Source organism: Siniperca chuatsi, linkage group LG5 (assembly GCF_020085105.1).
Source record: "Siniperca chuatsi isolate FFG_IHB_CAS linkage group LG5, ASM2008510v1, whole genome shotgun sequence".
NCBI classification, from domain to species: Eukaryota; Metazoa; Chordata; class Actinopteri; order Centrarchiformes; family Sinipercidae; genus Siniperca; species Siniperca chuatsi.
The window spans coordinates 19632685-19655892 of NC_058046.1; the positions used below are offsets into that span (position 1 = coordinate 19632685).

Sequence of the window (23208 nt, forward strand, 5' to 3'; positions counted from 1 at the left end):
GAACAGATTGAGTCCAGTGTCTTATCTCATACTACACTCAACAAATAGACACAACATTGGCTCAGGGACATCTGCACTGTACCTCCTTCACACACATTGACTCCCTGAGTCTTAACATGTAAAACCATCTAAAACGCTCAGACTGTAGTTGCGGTGACACTTACCTACAAACATATTCACATACCCGTTGTGACTGTTTGACTTTTAATTTAAAATGTATAGATATAATAAACATGATTTTCAGACCAGATGCATTATGAAATTAAGGGAAATCTGGTTTATTCTCAATATCCACTTCCTCTCTGCTTGTGCTGAAAATATGACATTTACAGAAAATGTGACCCTTAGGAGTACAGGATTCATAGGGGATCCTGTAAAGCAATTTTACAGGGATTTGCTTAACCTTTAGTATTTGATGGCATGGTCGTTTTAAGGGGCAAACAACAGGGGAGAATGTCTCCTGTTGTTAATTATTTTCTCTAATTTGTAATTAAGAAATTATTGAAATATAACTATGTTTATATCTGTGCACATTTACACGCGCACGCTGATATTAGGACAATAACAACATTCATGCAGATATCAGCCAATGATATCAGAGTCCCATAGGATCCCTTGGCTGCCAAAAAAATCAAAAAGGCTTGATTAAACTATTTATTTGATTAAATTATATATAACACAAGAATGAAAACATAAAAGACATGTTGAACCTTTACCTACACGCAGTAACCCTGGTCCCTGTGTAAACTAGAATAAATAATTATAACAAATTGGCCTTGGAAAACATTTGACCCTAATACAGCAATGCAGTGGGGTCAAAAGTGTTATTGTTATGAAAACTTCCCTCTTTGACTGGTCTAAAGAATCAGCACATTACAATTCAAAGTTACAGTGAGATTTATTTTGTACATCAAGTACTTTAGGGGATGAATATAATGGATAATGTATCATTTATAATAAAATAAAAGCTGTATATAGCAGTACATTTGTCAACATAATTACAGTGAAGTACTGCTTCCTGTATTTTTTCATTCTATTAGTTGGACTTAATGCAGACCATTTTCAAGCTTTTAGAAACTTGAACCCTATTTCCCTGTCAGTAAAGAAACTAAACCGATTAAAAGGAAATATACAAAAACTACCAGACTGAGAAGGTACCTGGAAAAACAGCAACATGAGGAAGGGTCATAGCTAATGTTGCATGATACATGTCAACATTCATAAATTGCAGTCATATATTTTAGTCCCTAAATAACACTTTAATAATAAACTAAAATACAATACAAACTTAAAACCATCACATCACAGTCACATAGCTAGACTCATATATTTCATTCTTTTAAAACAATTATTTACAGGGGTCCAAAGAACTTTACACACTTAGTTCTGTCAGAAACTTTCTTTGTAAAAGCTAAACAGGTGCAAGCACACACACACCTAAAAAAAAAACAAAGTTAAGTGCTACTTCTCTTACAGGGTTTAGTCAGTAGTTTAAGATATTTGTTCAAATGTTTAATGACCCCATTAAATAAAAAAACTGTTATATAGATAAGAATATTATTTGTATTGTAAGTTTTTCTGTTCAGACATCTGCATGATCATACTTTCACCTTTTTATGGTATAAAGTGGCCTTCATACACTTCAAAGATTGTTGCCCTTTGTAAATATCAGAGCAGGGAACAGGAGCTGTGGACCTTATACTTCTTCATCTCATCTCACCTATCAATGTTTTACTATCTGTAACAAACTCAGAGACTGGCGGACTGTAGGTCTGACCATCAGGCAAGCTGCAGTGAAAAAATGCAAAAACTTAACTGATCTGCATAAGAACTTGCTTATTCAGCCTTAATGTTCCCCGGATCGTCTACAATTCATCTACAATTCTCAATTGAGCAAAGGGGCTAAAAAGGGAAAGGCAGTATCACTCAAATCCAGATGGCTTTTATGTTGAAATTATTTTAAAAGCTTATCCTTAAAACACGTTTTTGTACACAATTCATTTAATAAATAACCTGTCTACAAGCACTAAGAGTTGTTCTGCATAATGCATCAAAGACCCCAAATCCAATCTCTGGTCCAATGTAATAGGGTCATTCATTTTTAGGGCAGTGATAAACAGTAGAGGGTCTGTGTCACAAAAGACAAGACGTAAGACATTTTCTCAAGAGGAAAATGAAAGGAGAGAGCAAGGATACCCTTTACCATTATATTTACATAATTTCATAATTGAATCTCCTTGTCTTCACACGGATGCCTTGCATTTAGCCACATTGTTGCATAAAGTCATCTGATGGTGCAACCAGTATTTTTGTCACAGATAATAATGCCCAGACCTTTTGTCTAACCATCTGACACAGAAACAAATTGCAACAGAAAAGGAATAAATAACTGTTTTCAACCTTGGCTAGACAGGGTTCACAGCGTTGAGTTTATGGTCTATTTGTGTCATTCTTTATATACAGGTTGTTTGTATTTTGTGGTCACCTTCATCCCAAAAATCTGTATTTTCTTTAGGTACCTTCTCACATAAAATGACTCCAAATACACAGCAAGACGAGGGAGACCCAAGAGCTTCATACACAGTTATGCTGTTAGATGAGGCAATCTGGTGCAGATATGTACAAATAAACACCATGTATTAAGTGATTGGCTGTCTGCAACAAACCCATACAGGAAGTTAACCAGCTCTTTAAATACAGACACGTTGACAAAGTAAAAGAAAAATACAACCAAAAAAAAAGAAAAAAAGAAAAAAGATTGGTTGTGATTATGTCCATGTGCAGCCATGGCGACAGGGAACGAGATCTCAGAATGAGGCTGTGCATTTTACACGTTTCAACACGCCTGTGTTGTTCTGGGGTGTGTTTGTGTGTGTGTGTGTGTGCACACAAAGTGCTGCAGTCACAGCCAGCTGTCAGTGACCATTCATAATAGTCTGTGATGTGGATGCGGTGGTGGGGGGCGTGGCTGAAGACAAGCTGGGAGCGCCAGTGAGGAAGTTGTCGTCTCTCAGTTTGAGATGCTCTGGGAGTTCCAGCTTGACCTTGGCCTCCTCAATGTCGTCGTTGATGGCCGTAATGAGGGCTTCTGTTAGGGACAGTATATGAAGTCAGAGAAGACACAGTGAGTGTGTGAGAGAGGTGCAAAAAGAAGAATAAAGAGTGTATAAGAAATGGTAGGTAAAGAGGAAAAATAGTAAGATCAAATCTGGAGGCATGGGAAAACTCAGATCTTTGAGACCAGACATACAAAGATAGGAGCTTGTGTGTGTATGTGTGTGTGTGTGCGCGCGCGCGCGTGTCGTACCAAGTGAGTCGTAGCTTCTCTCTGGACGGATGTAGCCCACCATGACAACACTGAGAATCTCCCCATAAAAGTCCTCTTTGAATGTGTGAATCACATGGGTCTCCTAAAAAAACAAAAAGAGGATTGCACCTGTCAAATGTAATGTACTGCATCTCTTGTGTTATCAAACCAGAATGTATTAGAATGGCTTACATTGAGCCCTCTTATGCATCTGACATTATAAAATTATAGAGTTGCAAAATAAATGCTGACAAATGGCTGTATATGGAGTGTGAATGAAGTATACAACACTGTTTTAATAATTAAAAAAGATGATCATGTTGAAAACAGCATTAAGACATTTTTTAAGGACTAAAAACTTTGCGCAAAACACTATTAAAAACACAAAATTTGTAACCTCACTTCCAATAAGTGCTTTTACTTTACTTAAGAAATGGGTCTAAATGTGTTTCATTGTAGACTTTAGCCACTATTCTCTTAAATAATTATCAAGATAAAAGGGTATTAATTAATAATAATAATAATAATAATGATAATAATAATAAAAATAATAATAATTGAAAGCAACCAATCTCCATACCTCAGATTTAACCCTGTCTTATATGTGTGCATTAATGACAGAGGAATTATTTTTAAATTATACTAACAATTGTATTTTTCATCAGTTGTATTATAATATTGATTATTGTCCCATTGCTATGCTTGATGCCAATTTCTGCAATTTCGATTTAACACTGAGGACATGACAAGGACTTTCCCGGTTCGCTACACTCTGATAGCTCAACAGTTTTCACCAGACACAAAAAATGCTATTCGCAATATTTTGTGGGGTTTTCCCACAGCATTGCTAAGATGAATAAAGTCTTTCACCTCATGTTGCAAAGCTTAAGTTGTTCCCAAGAGTCATAAGAAATTAAAACTATTTAATTGAATTTGTTCCAACATCTTTCTCTGTTTGACTCCAGAGGGACAATGAAAGACCAATTCAGTGTGACACCCAGACCCCTGGCAATGTTAGCACCAAAACATCTCTTAAAGTCAGTAAAGCCAACAAATATAATCAAATGAGTGTTTAAACATGAGTCCATTTTGTATGACGTTATAAATGACCTTTGACATTTTTATCTATTTTTCCTGAATCATGGTGGAAACTAACTACAATAATAGGAAACGTTTGAAACCTGTTTGATATTCCTGAAAACCAAGTAACCATGTCTCTCCCAGTACAATACTTTACTGGGAAAAGAAATGCAGAAATATTTCTCTTCCCAGTAAACTATAGTATCAAATGAGACAAACCATGACACTGACAAAAAACAGTCCTTTTAACATTCTGCAACGAGCATTCACATGCGATCATTAATGAAACCATGTCCACTGATCATTTATTCTTTAATGAATGCATACATTCATTTAGGACAAGATGTTCATGTGTGTAGCCCTGTGTAAAATAACTTCAATGAGCAGTTATTCACCCCCAATTCAAATATTCTTTTGTCCCTGTGGGTAATTTGATTTCCAGCCAAAGATGTGGAGGAAGAGGAGGGCTTGTGACCATACCATCTCTGCCTTTAAACCCTGTATTATCAAAGACTATCTGACATCTGACACAGACTAAAACACCAAGCAGTTTGCGGTGAATGCCACTTTTCTCGTACTGACCATGGACTTCTTGGTATTTTTGTAGTAAGGGTTCCAGCCAATGCTCATCACCATTTTGTAGACATCACCTTTACCGACGCAGGCCCAGCCATAGTAGATCCCTGTGCTGATATCTGCTGGAAGATTGTCCACCACTGAGTCTGGGAAGTTGGCTGGAGATGGGACAGAGAAAGGGAGGAAGAGTCAGAAGAAAAGGATAGCATGTAAGGTCAGCCAGAGAACCAGTCGTCCTGAAATGAAGTTAATGTCTTGCTCAGTGGCACTTCAAAGCAGATGAAGACATCTTTTTTTTTTTTTAAACCAAAGAACACTATCTATTTAGAGAACTGGTTGTTGAGATAAACAAGGCTAGATATTAATCCACACAATGCTCTATCATATAGTTAGAACTGACTTTGTAACAGTTCCCATTGTTTGGTTAGGCATGGTCAGACACTAACCTCCTCTGTAAAAAATTACATTATTTGCTTAAGAATGTACTTATATGTTCCTTATATTCAATGAATTTCTGTGTTTTGGGATAAATCAAGCTACCTGTCTCTCTTTAAAAGGGGATCTTCATTAAGTGTCTCTTATAACCCCTTGATATGCAGTAATTGCAAAAAGGGAGTTCTGGCAACTTACCATATGGTTTGACAATTTTCTGGAAAAAAAACCAAACTTTGTGTTTTAGGATCTTGTGTCTCAATGATGGTTGTTAATGTACACTGTGTCTCAATATCAGTACTTGAGTCAAAATATTCTGAACCCAATTTGAAAAGACTTAACATAGTTTAGTCTAAGTTGAAGATTCCACCTACAAAATGTCTTAAATGCTGCATGTCCTTTCTGAGAGAAAATGTCAGGGTAATAAAGAGAATATAAAATTTATCATTACAAGGTTCAGATTTGCTTTTCAATAGATTTGACACCGGATGATAGGTGACCACGTCAGGTGATTAACTTATTCAACATTCATTTGCAAATTTTCGTCCGTTCACTTTGATTAAGAAATGACGTTACTACGCATTTCTGGAAACAGCCATCATTACATAATAGCTATCGTTTCGGTAAATAACAGCGCTTTTATCATCAGTCAAGTTCCGCTCCTCTACTCACATTTACCGCAGTCAAAGAAACGATGCGCGCTCGTTGCATAAAAACGTGTCGTCACTGCTGTTCAGAGTGAGGCTGGTAGCCAGCAAGCAGTATGAATGAACAGTAACGTTGATCAGGTATCTGCCAAATCATCTATGAAAGGCTGACGGACATTTAGTTCATAACCACAGACTGCCAATGTTAATTATCCAACGTCACTCTGGTTCTCTGGCTCTGCGTTAACAATACCCATTCTGGCCTAACGTTATCTACATAAACTACGTTATAGGTTACTGAAAAACTCATACAGATTAATAGCACATTATGAACTCACCTGTGGGAATTCCCAGTTCTTTGCTGCCTCTCCCGAAGCCTCGAATGACCTCTCCCCGGCAGAAGTACGGAAGGCTCTTCATGACTACTTTCCCACAAACAGCTACAGACGCTACAGAATGACCTCGAACGACAAAAGGAAGTCGGACTGACTCACTCAGCCAGCACTACTCTGTTGGCTAGCAGCTCTTTGACAGCTGGCAAAACTGAAATCTTACCTTTGCAGAGATCAAAGTCCGTATCACTAATTTGTATTTAGCTATAGTTTCACCTGCCTGGCTGGCTTGGTCGAGTTGGATACAGTTGAATGTTACTCACTGAGCAGCGATGGTAAAAGTTCACCAGATATGCTAGCTAAGCTAACTACTGTTAGCTTCATCAAAGGGAACCCTCTTGCTAAAATGGTTTTATCCAAAGGCGCTGGTTGTACAGTATTCAAAAGATGACACCCCCGGTTTCACTTAGGTCCACTCGCAGTAAGATGGTGAAAATTAAGCCCTGATGCTCACAGAGAGCCGGTTGTTACATGTGTTGTACACATCTGCGTAACGCTTCTGCTGATGTCATTGACCGCGTGACCAAAGCGGGCCGAGAGAGTCGAATGTTGCCTTCCAGCGTTGTAGGAAATATAGCAATTATAAATGAAGCATTCAATGACCCATCTAGGGAAATACTACGACATTTTCAGCTGGATGTTTTGATACTCGAAAAACCGAAATGTTGGTTTTCCACGGTGGGAATCCACGTATACATGAACATCAAAATATTCTGAACCCAATTTGAAAATACTTAACATAGTTTAGTCTACTTTGAGGATTCCACCTACAAACATACACCACGATACATTTACTGTGTTTCATTTTTAATTAAATGTGATCTCATTCTTTATGAGCCCACAATTTGGCAAATTATAATCACCGATTGCTTTTAACTTAGCCTTGCCTACCTGTGGATATACAAAGCCCATCTTAACTGTCAGGTGTGTTGGTAGCTTCCTTTGGCGTTTGAATCAAACCACAAGAGGGCGACATGAGGACTATCCTTTCCCAAGCACCCCAAACCATGGCCCAGACAGACTGTCCACCTGTAAATAAAAGAATATATATACATATATATATATATATATATATATATATATATATATATATATATATATATATATATATATATATATCCTCGGACCTGTACTCATATATAGTCTTTTTCAGATCAGATTATGATATAGCTAAATTAGTCGATTAAAATATTTTAAATTGTTCCTTCGTTTAAGTCATTTTAACGGAAAATAGTGTCTAGTATCTAATAGTAGTATTAGATATTACCAGTATTATTTCAGACGTAAACTTTTACATTATTTCAGCCTGAAAAAATACATTTAAATCTTAAGGACATACAAGAAAGAAATAGAGAGATCCTTAAACAATCAAATATTAATTTAAAGATGTATTGCTGACTTTGAAAACCCCACAGTAATTCAATCTGGCATTAAAGTTCTGTATAAATCATTCCCTTTAGAGCAGCAATAAATAGGCAAATAAGTGGATTAAATGCATAACGATGTTTTTTCCATAAAATTCTTTTACCATATCAAATGATTCAGGCAGGGCTGCAGCATGAGTCCGGAAAAACAGAAAACCTTATCCTCAAACTATACTAGAGGTTTGGTGTGTGTTTAGTGAATGTTACTGTTTTTTTCTGTCCACCTGACTTCATAATCCCGCTTTATGCGTTCGTCTCTCTAACAAAAGTCAGGTCTTGGGTTTGACTTCATATAGAGTATGAAGCACAGTTGATATGTCAATAAAACGTAATAGCAGCATTACCTTCAGTATTGTTATTTTCATACAATATGGTTGCATATAGAGGTAGAAATAGGTGCTGAAGTGACGTGTGAAACCTTCGGAAGTATTTACCTGAGCAGCAATTATTCTGGTCTCTACCTTATATTCATACTGTGCATTCACACATAAAGGTCCTAATCACTCCCTCCACAACTTCACTGATAAAGGTCTAATTGGGCTTAAATATAATACAGTGAGGCAGTTGTTCAAAATGTTTTTCAACATTGGAAGCACACAGTAATATCAGACATGTCTTTATATGTTCTTCTCACCAACCATGCTTTCTATTAGTTTGTATTTACCTTTTCTTTATAACTTCCTGTTTCTATCACAGATATAGATAATTAGAAAGAAAGGCAACAAAACAAAATATTGCATATTATATTATGTAGCCTGTGGGAGTGCATGAGGGTTGGGAATAAATTAACTATTTAAAAAAATAGTGGACAGCTTTCACTGTTTCTGAAGATTTTGTACTCATAATATGGGGCAATACGATACAAATATGGCAACCATAGATCCTTTAATTGGTGACCCAACACTAAATACTAGTATTAGAACAACTATGCCAAAGCCATTGAATAAATGGTCTTTTAATTGTATAATCTTTCAAAGTGTGGTCTGTACTTGTGCTGGAGGTATTGTTCATGTATTTTTAGAAGAAATATTGCATATTATTGCACACAGATCAACTTAACTTTAAAGACCATTTATGCGTTACAGATTTCTACACTGAAATACACCTTCTTTGTTCCACTTTGTTCAACAAACCCTTGACAATCTTTACCAGGCTAAGGTACATGATAAATGTTTTTACTTTGAAAAATGCTGACAGGAAGTCCTACTTTCAAAGTCAACTGTGCCTCAGGTTTACGCCTAGAAAGAACAGAACAACAACGAGATGAAAGGAAAAGACTCAAATCTGATCCTCTGCTTGTAAAGTCACAGGTAGGAAGCATTTACATGTTCTGTTGTTTAGGTGAACAAAAGTTTTGAATGACTTTTGTTTCATGGTTTTTGCCTAAATAATGTTACTTTCATTAAACCACCTCACAGTTTTGTCTTGACTCACTTAAAAAAGAGGCTTTAGTTTTATTTTCAAGTATTCAACAAAAAAGTCTGTTCTCTTCTTACATACTTTATGTTGTATGCTGGCACTGTAATTTGAACTTTTATATTCAGGGAAAAAATAGCGTTATGGTTGTGAAATAGTCATAGAAGTGAATAGTGAATGGTGAATAAAAGAGTTTGTGGATCCTTGATCAGACACCCAGACATGTATCTTTTGCAGAAATCGTGTCACCAAAATTTGTCCTTTAAATACCTAAATTTATACCTAACTTCATATTTTGAAAAGGAGTAAATGTAATTTGGTTTCTTCACCCAGAATAAACCCTGGGTTAACACAGACATATAAAGAGAATTTGTAGGGAATAAGGAGTAATTTGATAGTTCAGAAGGACCTTTTTTCAGCATTGAGGAATGAAATGTATTGTACCAGGAGGAATTAGTACAGCCAGTTGTGTGCAAGGTCAGACAATCATACAGAGCATTGTATGTCTGCAGAGAGTGAGACAGAGAAGTACCGTTTGCTCAGAATATTTATAGGAAATGTGTATGCGTTCAGTATGAGGGGGGGTTGCAGATTTTCAGTTGTACAAACTAGTCTAAACTGGTCAAGACATAAAAATGGAACTAAGTCTAAAGGATGCTAGATAGACAGGACACCAAGGAAAATCTCAGCCTAAGTTGTTAAAAGTTTAGCAGTTCACAAGAAGTACACAGCTAGACAGAAAATAACACCTTATATTGAATGCGAGTTATCACAATTGGATGCCCAGCATAGCAACAGAAAAACATCTTAAAATATCTTAAAATTTTACATTACAGGTTGTGCACCAAGATGCCACACATTTTTCACTGATTCTACTTTTAAGAATGGTGTGTGTGAAGAACAGCAAACTCCCACACCATCAGCATTGTATCTTTAATTAAATTCCTTGAAGGTTAATTCATTTGTTTTACTCTTGTATGTTTGTCATAGTCCAGTACAAGCTGTTTCTTCCAACACTTTTGAATTGTGTGGTATAATGATTTTTAGAGCCTACACTTGAGGCGATATTCACATATTCATATGGGTGTATTGTCTATGTTAAAGCTGATCCTTCTGTGAAGACCTTATCTGTTCCTTGTATTTAGCACACGATTGCACAAATTACATTCAGTAGGAATGATGTCAGTATCAACAGCTGACCATGGTTGCTGTTTCCTAGAATGAAATGGCCAATACTAATCTATACAAAAAAAGTTTGTCAATTAGATCACTCTCACCCCTGAGAAGCGTTCAAATATGCCAGCGAACAAAAAACAAATAAACAAACAAATTATTACAAATTGTGAGGGTCCAGTAGTTTTTTTAACCCATTGTTTATTTTATTAGAATTGTTTATACATATTTGCAAATATTACCTCACAAATGCAGTTGTAGGGATTAAACAAAAAGAGAAAATAAAAAAAACACAAATGTAAAGGTGAAAAAAAGTTAAATAAAAGATGGACAGATTTACAATATGTTAAAGTAGCATTATGACTTAATATAATAAACATTATTTATAGTCTATGGGTACTTTTTCCCATTTCATACACTTTCTTTAATTTTAATTTTTTGCGTCAACCTTGTTTTATGGTCACTTTTACATTTTACACTCGGAAGTCATATATGTGGGTAAGTCCTGGTGTTTGAAGATGTGATTGTGAATCTATGTCTTAGATTTTCTTTTCCTCATTGCCCATTTACTTGTGTGATTTTCTTTTGTACATTTTTGTATGAGCACTGATGGAGAGAGCCTGAGAACAGGAATTTCATTGCCAATGACTGCTTCACTGTAATTGTTGTGCATATGACAAATAAAGAACTTAAACTTAAACTTAGAAAAACCCCTCCAGATGTGTCAAGGATTTAGCATGAAGGACCCATCTTAAACAACTCTGCCTTCAGAATAAAAGTGTGAAACTGTTGTCAGCAGTGGTACACTTATTCCTGCTGGCTAAATAAATTAAAGTTTCAATCCTTGGACAACAGCTCTCCTATAGTTTATTTTGCAAATTCAAATATATTTCTTTAAAACATTCTTGTGATGGCTACTATTTCAAGGATATTTGCCGGACCAAATTTGAGCAGATTCTGTACATGTTCACACTTTAAATATTAATAGACAGGGTTTGTCAAGTTCCACCTCTCAGGAGGGTTATTACATGTTTGGGAGTCAAGCATTAGTGATGACACTTTCACACTATAACCTGTGCACTATTATGTAGCCTGTGGGAGTGCATGAGGGTTGGGAATAAATTAACTATTACTAAATCACTATTACTATTCACTAAAAATATTTTTAATGAAAATTTAACAAATTTTGATAAGCAACAAACAAAAACATATAATTAGAATCAGTACTATACTTGATTTATATTTTACTTTAAAGACGTCCATTATCATTGATTAGGAGCATTTCTAGTTAATGACTGCAAACATTATCTACATGGAACATGAACTTTGGTTTATGGTTACCTTTGAATTTTATACTTGGCATTGTATTTGTATTTGGCTATGAATGTATGTGTCCTCATCACCTCTCTTATCTTGTTTCCAGGTCCAATAACAGTGACTAATCTGCCCAGATCCATGATGAGAGGAAGTTTTCTGCATATTGTTTAACATTACTCCATAAACATCATTTATAGCCAGGCTGATGTGCAGTAAATCGCAGAATGTAGAAATAACTAGAAAATCCCTTATACTGTGCCAGAGGGCAAAGCTTCCATCAGACATTTTTAGCTCAGCTTTTAGATTTAAATAAGTCTAAATTAGTTATAAAACAGCTCAGTAGTGTGTATTGTAATGATTCTGGTAGGCCTTAATAATTTTAGTTTCACTGGCAGAAAAAAGTGACTATGAAAGAAATATAAAGGCTATGTGCAGCAGGACTTCATACAGAACTCACACTGTAAAAGCGTCTTAGTTGAGGTCGTCCTCTCAAATAATGAGGCTACTGAAACAAAGCTGGCAGCTACTGTTGCTGAAGCTCACTGTTGTACTGGGATCACTATGGATGCTTTTCCTACTGAGTCACACCAAAACAGGCAGGGATGCTAGCTACATTCTCAGGTATAGCTGGTTGGAGTATACAGATGCTGATGGCGGCCGAGAGAAAGTGTGCAACTGTTCAGCAATCCTGCAGGGAGAGCGGGAGGCACTGGAGCAGGCCAAATTACTGACCATCACTAAAGACTTCCACAAGAATGTTCAGATCCCAGATGAGTATTATATTAATGCAACCCAAGACTGCAGGTGTGTTGCTTTAAACTACAGGTTTCAGTAATTGTATAACTCTAAGTCATTATTTAAATGTAGTGAATTTAACAGAAATTCTTAGGCTGCATACATTCCCTGTGGTATTTCTTCAATATTGTGTATTTATAGGAAATTCAAGTTAAGCAGGAAATACTTAACATTGCCGTTAAGCCAGGAAGAAGAGGACTTCCCTCTGGCTTACTCTATTGTTGTGCATCATAAGGTATGCAAATTCTTAAGCCTGAATTTAAATTCAAATAAACTTTAAAAACAGTGTAGTAGTAGTCCACTAATTTTACACATGTAGTTCAGTTTAAATGTCACTTCTCAGTCTCCTGTATAATATGTTATACAGCTGTGTAATGTCTTCTGTGCCTCTGGAACTGGATTTAATACATTTTATTTATATAGGTGCAGAACTTTGAGCGACTGCTGCGAGCCATCTATGCACCTCAAAATATTTATTGCATCCATGTGGACAAAAAATCAGAGACCTCAGTCTTCTCTGCCATTAAGGCCATTACTTCCTGTTTCCCAAATGTCTTCATGGCTAGCCAGACTGTGAGTGTGGTCTATTCTGCTTGGTCACGTGTCCAGGCTGACCTTAACTGTATGGCTGATCTCTATAATGTCAGCAAAAAATGGAAATACTTCATCAACCTTTGTGGCCAGGACTTCCCTCTGAAAACCAACTTGGAGATTGTAAGGGCACTGCGTTCATTGAAGGGTGGTAACAGCTTGGAGTCAGAAAAATTGCCTGGTGAAAAGAAGTGGAGGATATCAAATGTTCATCAAATAGTTGATGGGAAAATCCAGGTACTTCATTTGGAGATTCATAATGTGTTACATGACTATATTGATTATTTGCACTGTAACTTTACCATTGCAAAAACTTCCTGTTCAGATAGACCTTAATGATCGTCACCATCATATTAATTCACTATTGTCTATTACAGCAGACAGGAAAGGCAAAGGAGCCACCTCCATTCAACCTGCCTATCCTGTCAGGGAATGCCTACATTGTGGTTAACCGAGGCTACATTCGCAGCGTGTTGGAGGACAACAGAGTACTGGCACTGATCGAGTGGGCCAAAGATACCTACAGTCCTGATGAGTTTCTCTGGGCTACCATTCAACGAATCCCTGGTGTTCCTGGCTCAACGTGGCCCAATCCCAAATACGACATGACAGACATCAATGCGATTGCACGGCTGGTGAAGTGGCAGTGGCATGAGGGACCACAGGGTTCACTGGAGGCGGTGTACCCAAAGTGTCAAGGCAACCATGTCAGGGCAATATGTGTGTATGGTGCTGGAGACCTGCAGTGGATGCTTGAGCAGCATCACCTCATTGCCAATAAGTTTGACACAGACACAGATGCCATTGTTGTCTACTGCTTGGAGAAGTATCTGAGACAAAAGGCACTGGCTGAGATACATTAGAGATTACATTTGGAGATTTTTCTGGCAACCAAGAATGAGTCAAAGCAACATTTTACTGTAGAATTGTTAGCTTTACAATTTTCAAGATATATTTAAAATGATTTATATTTGTAGTGCAACAAAAGCCAAAGTGATAAGAAAAACACAAATAACCTGATAAAAAAAATCTGTTAAATTAGTGGCAATACATTATTCAGTCATATTGCTGCTAATCTAGCATAGTTGTTCATCAGCCGGTCAATTACATTAATCTGCTAAAAAGTTCTGAAGAAAAAGTCCTTGAGAATTTCATGTGAAAACGGATGCTAGTTAAGTTTTTGGAATTACATATGTGCAAAATACAGGGAAAACCTGCAGTAAAACCCACTGCAGTGTGCAAGGGAACAGCAACTTGGGATTTTCCCCAAACATAATGGAACAACAGGAATTACTTCAAAACAACAATGTAATGTGAGTGGCCAAAATTACTCTCTACTCACAGTCCTCATGACACCTAACAGAGCGTGAGCAAAGAAAAACAGGGGAAAATGTTTGGTGTCCAAATGTGTAACTGATACAAACCATTCCACATAGACTAAAGGAAAATGACTTAAATACCTTTTTTTTTTTTTTAAATGTGTGATTAATTTGTATTCACTTTGACATTAAAGGGTGTTTTTTACTGATCTATGTAAAAAAAAGAGATCAATTAATTCACTGTGATTCAGTGTTATAAAAAACAAGAAATCAGTGCGGGCAGGGTACTTTAGATTATTATGCAATGTGCAACGTGCCGATTGTGGTATACAGAATACTTTTTGAAAAGACTGTTGAGGAGGAACACATCTTTAATGAAGTAAAACATTTTAGACAAATAAATACCTTGCAAGCCACACACAAATGTATACAAATATAAGAAAATGATAATAAAAGTAAACACGTCCCAACCTGCACAGTAGGCACTCACTATACTGTACCTCTCTAACCATCAGTCAACAATCTCTCTCTCTCTCTCTCTCTCTCTCACACACACACACACACACACACATAACCCAGATAAACCATGACTAAAATTACGATTCTGCTTTTGGGTGAGTACAGTAATCAGATCAGAGCAATCTCAAACTGTAGCAACAAAAGCATGCAACACATTACTGCAGCTACTGATAACTGCTATTTTGCAACCTTTATGATATGATGTCACAAGTATTTTCACAGTGATATACAGTATTAATAGAACAGCCTACTAACAGCCTTTTAAAGATTGTATGAGGTGCTGAGTGAGATGGTGACATAGTGTAAAAACCCACTGTGACAGGAGCCACCTACATCATCGTAAACTATTCAAAAAACTTTTATTTGTGAACAGATGGGCTGTAATACAACTTCTGTTTGCTTGTATTTGGTTATTAGGTGAAAGAGTCATGAGCCTCACTATGGCTTCAGAGACTCCACACTATTTTTGTACCATAGGTTACAAAAAGGTACAGATGGCAACTGACAGAGTAGATTAATACATGGATGTGACAAAGTCAGTTAGTAATCCCTCCAAAGTGAATTACATAAGAATCAAAGCGTTGTTTAAATTAAAGATGAAATCAACAAACACAATCAAGTGCTGTGTAACGTACAGTAGTACAGGATAAAGCATCTTCCCTTCAGCACAGTGACAGTCTCTGCACTGTAATTACAGTATTATGTTCAGCACCCTCAGGTTGGTACTTTCCTCAATGAACAAGCAACTGCCTGATGTTTTGTTCCACAGCATCTTCCTTTCTAACCCATTGCTAGTTGTTGGTGTAACAACTATGTGCCGAACACATCATGCTGCAGGCTAGCTTATACTCAGATATGCTGCAGTAGAGTACAGCATAATGCAGGAAGAAGACAGGCAGCAACCAAGTATTTTGTAATTGTCAAACAGCAGAGTTCCTCTTCTTGTCGGTTCTGAGTGAGAGAGAAAATGAGAGAATGAATTGTAGTACATCTTTGTAATCTAGACATTAGAGTTAAACATTTAAAGCAGTGGGATTGCCAATGAAAACTATATGATATGAGAGAAATAAAAACCGTAATCAGACTAGAAAGTGCATACCTCTGCAAAAGCTAAACAAGGCCAGTTTCAGATGTACATTTTTATGACTGTAACTGAAATGGGAAATGAAATATGCCTATTGACATTCTAATTATACATTTTCTGTCAACTGCAACACAAAATCAGCATTTGTTAAGTGGCATTAAAGGCCTGCTTTTAAATTTCTAGGGTGGATTCTCTGTGGCATTTTTAAAGATGGTTTACTCTCCAAATAATGGTGAAAAAAAGTGATGAGTTTGCTGTGATTTCTCTCTTCATTCTACTGTCTATCTTTCAATTATCTTTCATTCCTCATTCATAGATTTACTCACTACAGCAGGCATTATGGCTTTGTTATACTGTACACTCAGAAATCAGCCGAACCTTTACTTACTACCACAGTCATTGTTAGTCTTGGAAAGCATTGCCACAGTGTCCAATGAAATGGTACCATCGAAATGTTTGGAAAATCCTATGTGAGGCAGGCAGACCAGCATGGAGAGGTCAGTGAGGCTTAACGGTCAAAATAGTTTATTGTTCCACTGCAGGAAAATTAGCCTGAAAATATGTAAAAATACAGCCTTTTACTGTCAATGTAATGTGAAATATACAGAAAACGTGAGATGATTTCCTATTGTTCAGTGCCTGTATGTGTCCATGTCTTGGCTACTTTATCACTCAGACCTGAGCAGTGTTAGAAGCAGTTAGTTGACTACATAAAGGATTAGGTCAGTCAGGTTTGTTTGTGATTAAAAGACTGCAGAGCTAAAGAGAGATATACAATTCACCCAGACTTATAACATGGCACATTACCAGTTGACAAAATTATACTATTACTAAGTACAGCAGTTATGCTTTTTGTTTTATTTATTTATTTATTTTGTTTACAGTTTTTCCTCTTCATTGGATATTGGGGAAATATTTGAAAATCATTTCCTTCTTTGTCTCTGTTAAATTCACTCAATGACAGAAAAAATGGCCTACTACTTACTTAGCTGCAGTGTCTTGCAATTCTGTATCCAGTCTGGTTTAGCATTGGGTTGGAGGGTAGAAAGCAAAGTTTAGAGAGGGAGGTAAAGAAGTGACAAGGGGCGACCATATTGTCAGTACACATGCAGTTGCTGGGGATTAGTATCCTGTATCAAAATTGCCAAAGGAGGGTGAATGGAAGGAAAGGAAAACAAGCATCAGTGCTCTAAAGTGGGAGTGTTCAAGGTCAAAGGAGGGAGGCACAGTTTCAATGCAATGCATAAACGGTTAAACACTTTTTTTTATACAAACACTGGGTCTACTTCAATCTGTAGTTTTCAGACTCAATACATGCTCAGTGGCACAAGGCATGACAACACAAAGGTAAAAGACATGGCCCCTTGGATAATGGATAGGGTTAAAGTTAGAATTAGATAGCTTTAGTTTTTCCATAGTCTCATCTCCACTCTATTTCCACCAAAGCATCAGCAAGTGTGTGTTTGTGTGTGTTTTAGGGAGTCTGTGAGCTGAAAACAGAATGTTTTACTTTGGTGTAATCTGGTGGTGGTATTAATAAAGCAACAGACAACAATGTACACTGCTACCTTGATGATTTTGTTTTAGTATTTGTGGTTACTGGGCAATGCTCTTTTACACTGTGAGAATATTTTGCTGCTGATTATGAGAAAGTCCAGTCTGTGCTGCTGGTCTGTACAGTCGACTGAAACTCTGAACCCTTTGCAGCCATTCATACTGACAGAGAAATTGGTGTTTTCCAGTTTGTTGTCTGTCCCACTATGCATTGCATGTAAATTCCTCAATAGCAAACCATCAGACCAGCCTAGTTTTGGGAGTGACTGTGCATATCTGGTTGTTTGTGCAAGCTGCCTCAGGGTATATATGTTCATTAGAGTTCTTCTAAAATGTCACAGATGAGAGGGGAAATTAACCAGTTTGCAGGGAAAGCCACATCAGACTGAGAGAAATAAGAAAATCAATATCTTTTATGTTGGATAAGGAGACAGCCAAAGGTCAGTCAAAGGTTAGTCCCAGCATGAGAAAATTCATTGTAGCGTTGAAGGATTTTTCAGGGAGACTTCTACACAACCAACTGATCAATACAGGCAGGTTAGGTGAGTTACCTCATGCATGCAAATTTGTGTATACCCCTCTCCTCGTCATACCTTGGGGCAGAGTGAGAGATGTATAAGCATGCCTAATTTAGGCACTTGGAATAAAAGTTTGCACTGTGTTTGTATATATTAGGTATATGTTGAGGATTTTTTTTAGTCCATGAACAGCCGCTGTAAACCAAAGATTCTAATATTCTTCTTAGCTTGTACAGACTTGACAAACAGGTTTTAATTCTCACTGGCAAAATTGGAGTGCAATCTAATGAAACTGCAGTGGAGGAGGGGAGGCATGGTAGTTAATTTGGTATCATGGTTCACCTGTCACTCTATACAGACCATGATGGCAGGCTGTCACCTAAAATAAAAAAAGGGCAAGGTTTCCTGACAGATTTGATTATTTAGAAAGCTTACAACACCACTTAATGGCAAACAAACCGTTTTCACACGAGGATATAATGTTACTGTGAAGATAGTATTGTTTCCATCTTGTATGGCCACCAATAAGTGAAGTGCAGATTCATATATTAAATATTGATACAGGCAGACTCACTTGACAATGCTGGGTGGAATGTGGACATACTCCATTTGGATGATTTCTCCAAGCTCCTGAAGACTATTCACATACTTGATCTTACTGCAGAACTTGGAGCTGTAGAAAACAGAAATCATGAAGGTTTGTCTGAGTGATGTGCATCCAAGTAAGTTGATTCAAGTATTGTGATGAGATAAGTTGGCTCCTGGATTTCCAGTGTAATCAAATTTATTTTTGGAAATATCTAGGACCATAAAGAGTGTTGTATTACAATTTGTGGTGTTGTCAAGTGCCAATAGATCACTAAGTATGCCCATAGATGGCAATACTGAAATAATGTATCCCAAAAACTGTGATAGTGTTGTGAGAATTTCTTTCCAGTATGTACTGGTAGCATGGACATAAGTAGCGTTAAGAGTGCAATGTGTTCTGAAATTATTAAGACCTGTGATGTACATCATGTCTTGTCTGATGGGTGTTCTACAGTTGAGAGTGCCATCTAAATGTAAAGTACAACAATGAGACCTTATGAAGGGTCTGGTGATTCCCAACAAAGTCCGTATGAACCAGGAAGGATGGACAATGATGAACATCTTTAAGTTTTTCTTCAGTCTGTGGGACAAGAGCAGAGGCAGAAATGGAGTAAAAAACATATTAGTAAGAGCTTCATCAATAACTATAACATATTCACTCATTGTTAAGTATTAATTATTAACTATTCCTGTACAAATACACTTTAGAATAGGAGTGGTATGACAATGATAGGCGGAGCTCATGGTTTTTCCACAGTGAAGTTGTTGGTCGCACACTGAGGTCCAATGATTTATTGTATCACTGTCATTTACTGTCTGCCATTTTATTTGAGTGTGAAATGTATATACTACATAAAGTGCCATCAAATATTCCCACAGCGGAGTGAGAAAAGTATTGTCCGTGGTATATACACTACCTTCTGTTCACAATCCCACAATGCAGTGCGTTGCATTTTGTCATCAGTGATGACTTAAAATGATAATTCATAAGTGTCAGAAATCTCAATTTACTGCTCACTATGGAGTGAACTACTGGCTGTCTATTATATAGGGAGTAGTGAATGAGTGGACGAGGGAGTGGTTTCTGACACAGTTTATATTCAGTGACATCATTACAGTGCAAAGGTCTAACTGAGTTCAACAATGGTTGAGCAATAGGTATGATGGGTATGCAGATGGACCTCACTTTAGTGAAAAAAGAAAGGTGTGTGCAAGAGAGTGCGCGCCAATTGTGTGGTTTAATGCGGTGGGGGAACATGAATGCTTCTGTGTGTTAAACACTACAGTTATACAATATTATACAATACAGTTGTTGTGCACTTGTTTGTGTGAATATTACCTTCTGTCTATCATTTGGTAGCACTTTTTCATCCATGTAAAACCAGGCATCCTCTTGCGAGGTGTGGCACCATTCAGGTAAACAATCATGTAATCTTCTGCCACCATTAGTTCCAAGGTACTTATTACATACCTACACACACACACACACACACAATAGAAAACACTGTGTAAGACGGGCATATGGTATGTCAATGGTCTATGTCCGACAGAAGCATAAATCGACATTTTAACCAGTTTTAAGCCATCATTTTATGATGCACCGTTTAAGAACCTTGCGAAACCCAATTGAGGGAAACCAACCAAACTCCTGCAGCCAGAATCTATGAAAGACTCGTCAATGGATTTTGGACCTTCAGTTTAAAACTATACAGCATTAACTACACAGATGTTATCCCCAGAGGCAGCCATGTCGGGCTAAAAACCTACCAGTTTATACATTCGCAGCGGGCCTGGTCCAGGGCCCTCGGTGGAAAGTTTCTCATCTATTTCAGGTTGGAAACCTACCGTTCCACCGAGTAAGTTTCTTCCTGCTCCTCTGATGTCCTTTACTGCGGCCCACAGTTCAGTGCCCCTCTGCCTGTCCTTTTTGCATTTGCTGGCTGTGGTCCCTCCCTCCCTTCCCTCTTTTACAGTTCTACTGATGGACCCCACCCTTGGCCTCAGATGCAGATGATGTCCCTGGTCCCTCATCCGCCTTCCTGCGCATCTGTAGTTAAGGGTCGAAATAGACTCTTCCCCTCTACGATCTGTTTGGTATTGGCGATGATGACATACTACTCACTTACTTTTTCTCTCAGCTTCCCCAGGAGCCTGTCCCCTCCCCCCTTCCACCTCCTGTTTGCAGAGTAGACTGTGTGCGGTCTGCCACCAGAAAGCGCTCCACACTTGCCAGCGTCACCTCGTCGTGCTCACCATCCCGTGTCACCCTGACAACTGGTTCCACAAGATGTCAGCTCGAGTGACTTATTCTCCCTCACCACAGCCACCCGCTAGTATCTATCTCAGTGCCTCCTCCCCACGCAAGCATCAGATCAGGTGGTCAATCACTCAGCTCACCTGCACTCAGCCAGCTAGTTAGCGATTGGCCATAAACTCAGATCAAAGCTTTCAATTTACAAAGGAAACCCTGACACTGAGCGAACTGAGATTTCAATTGTTGGAGACTCCGGTTTGTAAAGCTTCCTGGTGCTATTACATACTGGCTCTCAGGAGGCAAGACAGCTAATTTCACTGAACTAAATCCAGCTCTCCTTGACATCCCTCTGTCCACACTATGATAGTGCATGCTGGCACCAATGACGTCATGGCCAGCCAGTCCATTAAACTGCATTATAAATTTGAGTCTCTAGCCTCCATAGTTGAAAGCCTGGGTAGGTGATGTGTCCTGTCCAGTCCCACACCTACTATGACCAAGAGCTCTGAACGTTTAGCTGTCTTTTTGGTCTGCACCTGTGGATGCAAAATTTTACTACTCCCACTGGACTTGGTTTTATTAGTCATTTTGATTCCTTCTGGACAGAGTGGGACCAGTTTAAATATGATGGGTTGCATCACAACAGGAAAGGAACAGATGTATTTGTAACTTTATTGCTTTTAGCCTTAATTGATGGTTTCCCCAGCAAATGCCTGCCTAGCACCCTAGCTCTGTACTTCACAGCCCTGTCCCAGACAATGCAGGTCCTGCTGGTGCTGGTTCTGTTTCCCTCACTATCTTATTCATTCCTGTTAGGATTACTGAAAGGCAGTGTGCAATAGCAAAATCTACTCGCAGTTTACACAAAAACAATTACTACCCAGATTATATATTTTTCTACCAGCCAAGACTGACAGGCCGAGGGGGCAGCCTTGCAGTAATACACACAAATGCTTTTAGCTTTTCCCCAGTCTCGCTTGGCTGCTTCTCCACCTTTGAGAGTCTTACTTTTAATGTATGCCCATTTTATGTGTTTTAATCTACCGACCCCCTAAAATTAACTCCAGTTTATTCAGGAATTATTCTACAATATGACAATGAGTTCTTATTCTTGGTGATTTTAATATCCATGTTTGTTGTCCTTCTTCCTTCTAGTTTACTTCTGATTTTATCAAACTTTTAGATTCTTTTAAATTTGACTCACTATGTGAAGCTGCCCAGCCACGACAAAGGACACACTTGACCTTGTGTTCTCCCATGGTTTCTGTGTGAATTTGATTTTGTCGTCTCTGATCACAACGCAGTGCTCTTCCCGGTTCCACTCCTTTCTCCTGACCCCAAAACCACCACATTTATTCGTTCTCGCCCCCTGAATTCACTGTCTGTTCTTCGCTTCTGTCAAGCTTTTACTGTCTCAAATACATTTTTTTGAATACCAGTGAACAACATGGCCTCTCTGTAGAGGAGCCTGTCAGTGTTTTAACAGGTCATGCACAATCCTTCTAGATTCTGTAGATCCAGTCAGATTTAAAAAGCTGAAATCTTCTTCTCTGCCACAGTTAAATGAAGAATTAAAGAACTTAAAGAGACAATGCAGGAAGTGGAAAAGGGATAAACACAGTGCCACCCTTGCTTCTCTAAAAAACCTAATGTCCACTTATCAGTGTAAAATCACAGAAGCAAGGAACACCTATTTTTCAGACCTGATCACTAGACATGGTCACAATCCCAGAATCCTTTTTAAAAACTATAAATTCTGTCATTGGTCCCCCACCTAGCCAGCCAGTTGAATCCACTCTAGAGAGATGTGAGAAACTTCTTAATTTCTTTTATAAAAAAATAGTGGATATTCGGCATTAACCCACTTAAATTAAATCTCTGTCAAACCTGGAACGCACTGTTTTATTTTCAAAATCATCCACCTGCCCTTCAGACTGCATTTCCACTTGGTTTTTAAAAGCTATTATTTCAGACAGTTGGTCCAGATATTTTAGCCATTATTAACTGCTCTCTGTCTACTGGCATTTTCCCCTCCAATTTTAAACATGCCACTGTTTACCCTCTTTTAAAGAAGCCCTCTCTAGATCCCTGTAAGTAATTTTAGACCCATCTCCACATTGCCATTTTTAAAATCAAAGATTTTAGAAAAAAATTGTGTCCATTCAACTGATTTCATTTATAAACAACAAAATCTTCAAAATTTTCAAATCTTTGAAAATCTG

At 37.7% G+C, this 23208-nt stretch overlaps 3 protein-coding genes across 23 annotated transcripts in view; 1 reads left to right on the plus strand and 2 right to left on the minus strand.

Moving 5' to 3' along the window:
- Window positions 1-641: 641 nt before the first annotated feature.
- Window positions 642-6960, minus strand: rfk (riboflavin kinase). The gene is made up of 5 exons (XM_044195536.1): window positions 6598-6960; window positions 6381-6503; window positions 4970-5121; window positions 3308-3410; window positions 642-3088 (listed from the first exon to the last, which is right to left on the minus strand). The coding sequence occupies exons 2-5, from the start codon at window positions 6460-6462 to the stop codon at window positions 2916-2918; spliced, it is 510 nt and encodes a 169-aa protein (XP_044051471.1). The 5' UTR covers window positions 6463-6503; window positions 6598-6960; the 3' UTR covers window positions 642-2915.
- A 2117-nt stretch (window positions 6961-9077) lies between these two features.
- Window positions 9078-16252, plus strand: LOC122875891 (beta-1,3-galactosyl-O-glycosyl-glycoprotein beta-1,6-N-acetylglucosaminyltransferase-like). Of its 2 annotated transcripts, none has more exons than XM_044195534.1 (5): window positions 9078-9168; window positions 11871-12568; window positions 12701-12794; window positions 12983-13387; window positions 13528-16252. In XM_044195534.1, exons 2-5 carry the CDS (start codon window positions 12261-12263, stop codon window positions 14011-14013), a joined length of 1293 nt encoding a protein of 430 aa, XP_044051469.1. In that variant the 5' UTR covers window positions 9078-9168; window positions 11871-12260; the 3' UTR covers window positions 14014-16252. The 2 variants fall into 2 exon arrangements, with proteins under 2 accessions (XP_044051469.1, XP_044051470.1); XM_044195535.1 differs by having other exon boundaries at window positions 9148-9168; window positions 13531-16252.
- Window positions 14823-23208, minus strand: part of LOC122875889 — a 41107-nt gene continuing 32721 nt past the window's right edge. For 5 of the 20 annotated variants that reach the window (XM_044195518.1, XM_044195517.1, XM_044195516.1 and 2 more), the window contains 6 exons: window positions 20072-20203; window positions 19226-19312; window positions 18719-18817; window positions 18178-18219; window positions 17058-17090; window positions 14823-16538 (listed from right to left, as the gene is read on the minus strand). In XM_044195518.1, the coding sequence (XP_044051453.1) occupies window positions 16475-16538; window positions 17058-17090; window positions 18178-18219; window positions 18719-18817; window positions 19226-19312; window positions 20072-20203 (457 nt within the window). In that variant the 3' untranslated portion in view covers window positions 14823-16474. Of the gene's footprint in view, window positions 16625-17057; window positions 17091-18177; window positions 18220-18718; window positions 18818-19225; window positions 19313-20071; window positions 20204-23208 lie in introns of all 20 variants that reach the window. The other 15 variants (XR_006377933.1, XM_044195515.1, XM_044195514.1 and 12 more) reach the window with 15 other exon arrangements.

Excerpts from the sequence above, each read along its gene's own strand:
- rfk (XM_044195536.1), bottom strand. The coding sequence starts at position 6,462 with ATGAAGAGCCTTCCGTACTTCTGCCGGGGAGAGGTCATTCGAGGCTTC. Across the intron at positions 5,122-6,380 it reads AGAACTGGGAATTCCCACAG|CCAACTTCCCAGACTCAGTG; the intron begins GTGAGTTCATAA and ends TCCCATCTCCAG. Across the intron at positions 3,089-3,307 it reads GAGAAGCTACGACTCACTTG|AAGCCCTCATTACGGCCATC; the intron begins GTACGACACGCG and ends TGTCCCTAACAG.
- LOC122875891 (XM_044195534.1), top strand. The coding sequence starts at position 12,261 with ATGAGGCTACTGAAACAAAGCTGGCAGCTACTGTTGCTGAAGCTCACT. Across the intron at positions 12,569-12,700 it reads AATGCAACCCAAGACTGCAG|GAAATTCAAGTTAAGCAGGA; the intron begins GTGTGTTGCTTT and ends GTGTATTTATAG. Across the intron at positions 12,795-12,982 it reads CTATTGTTGTGCATCATAAG|GTGCAGAACTTTGAGCGACT; the intron begins GTATGCAAATTC and ends TTATTTATATAG.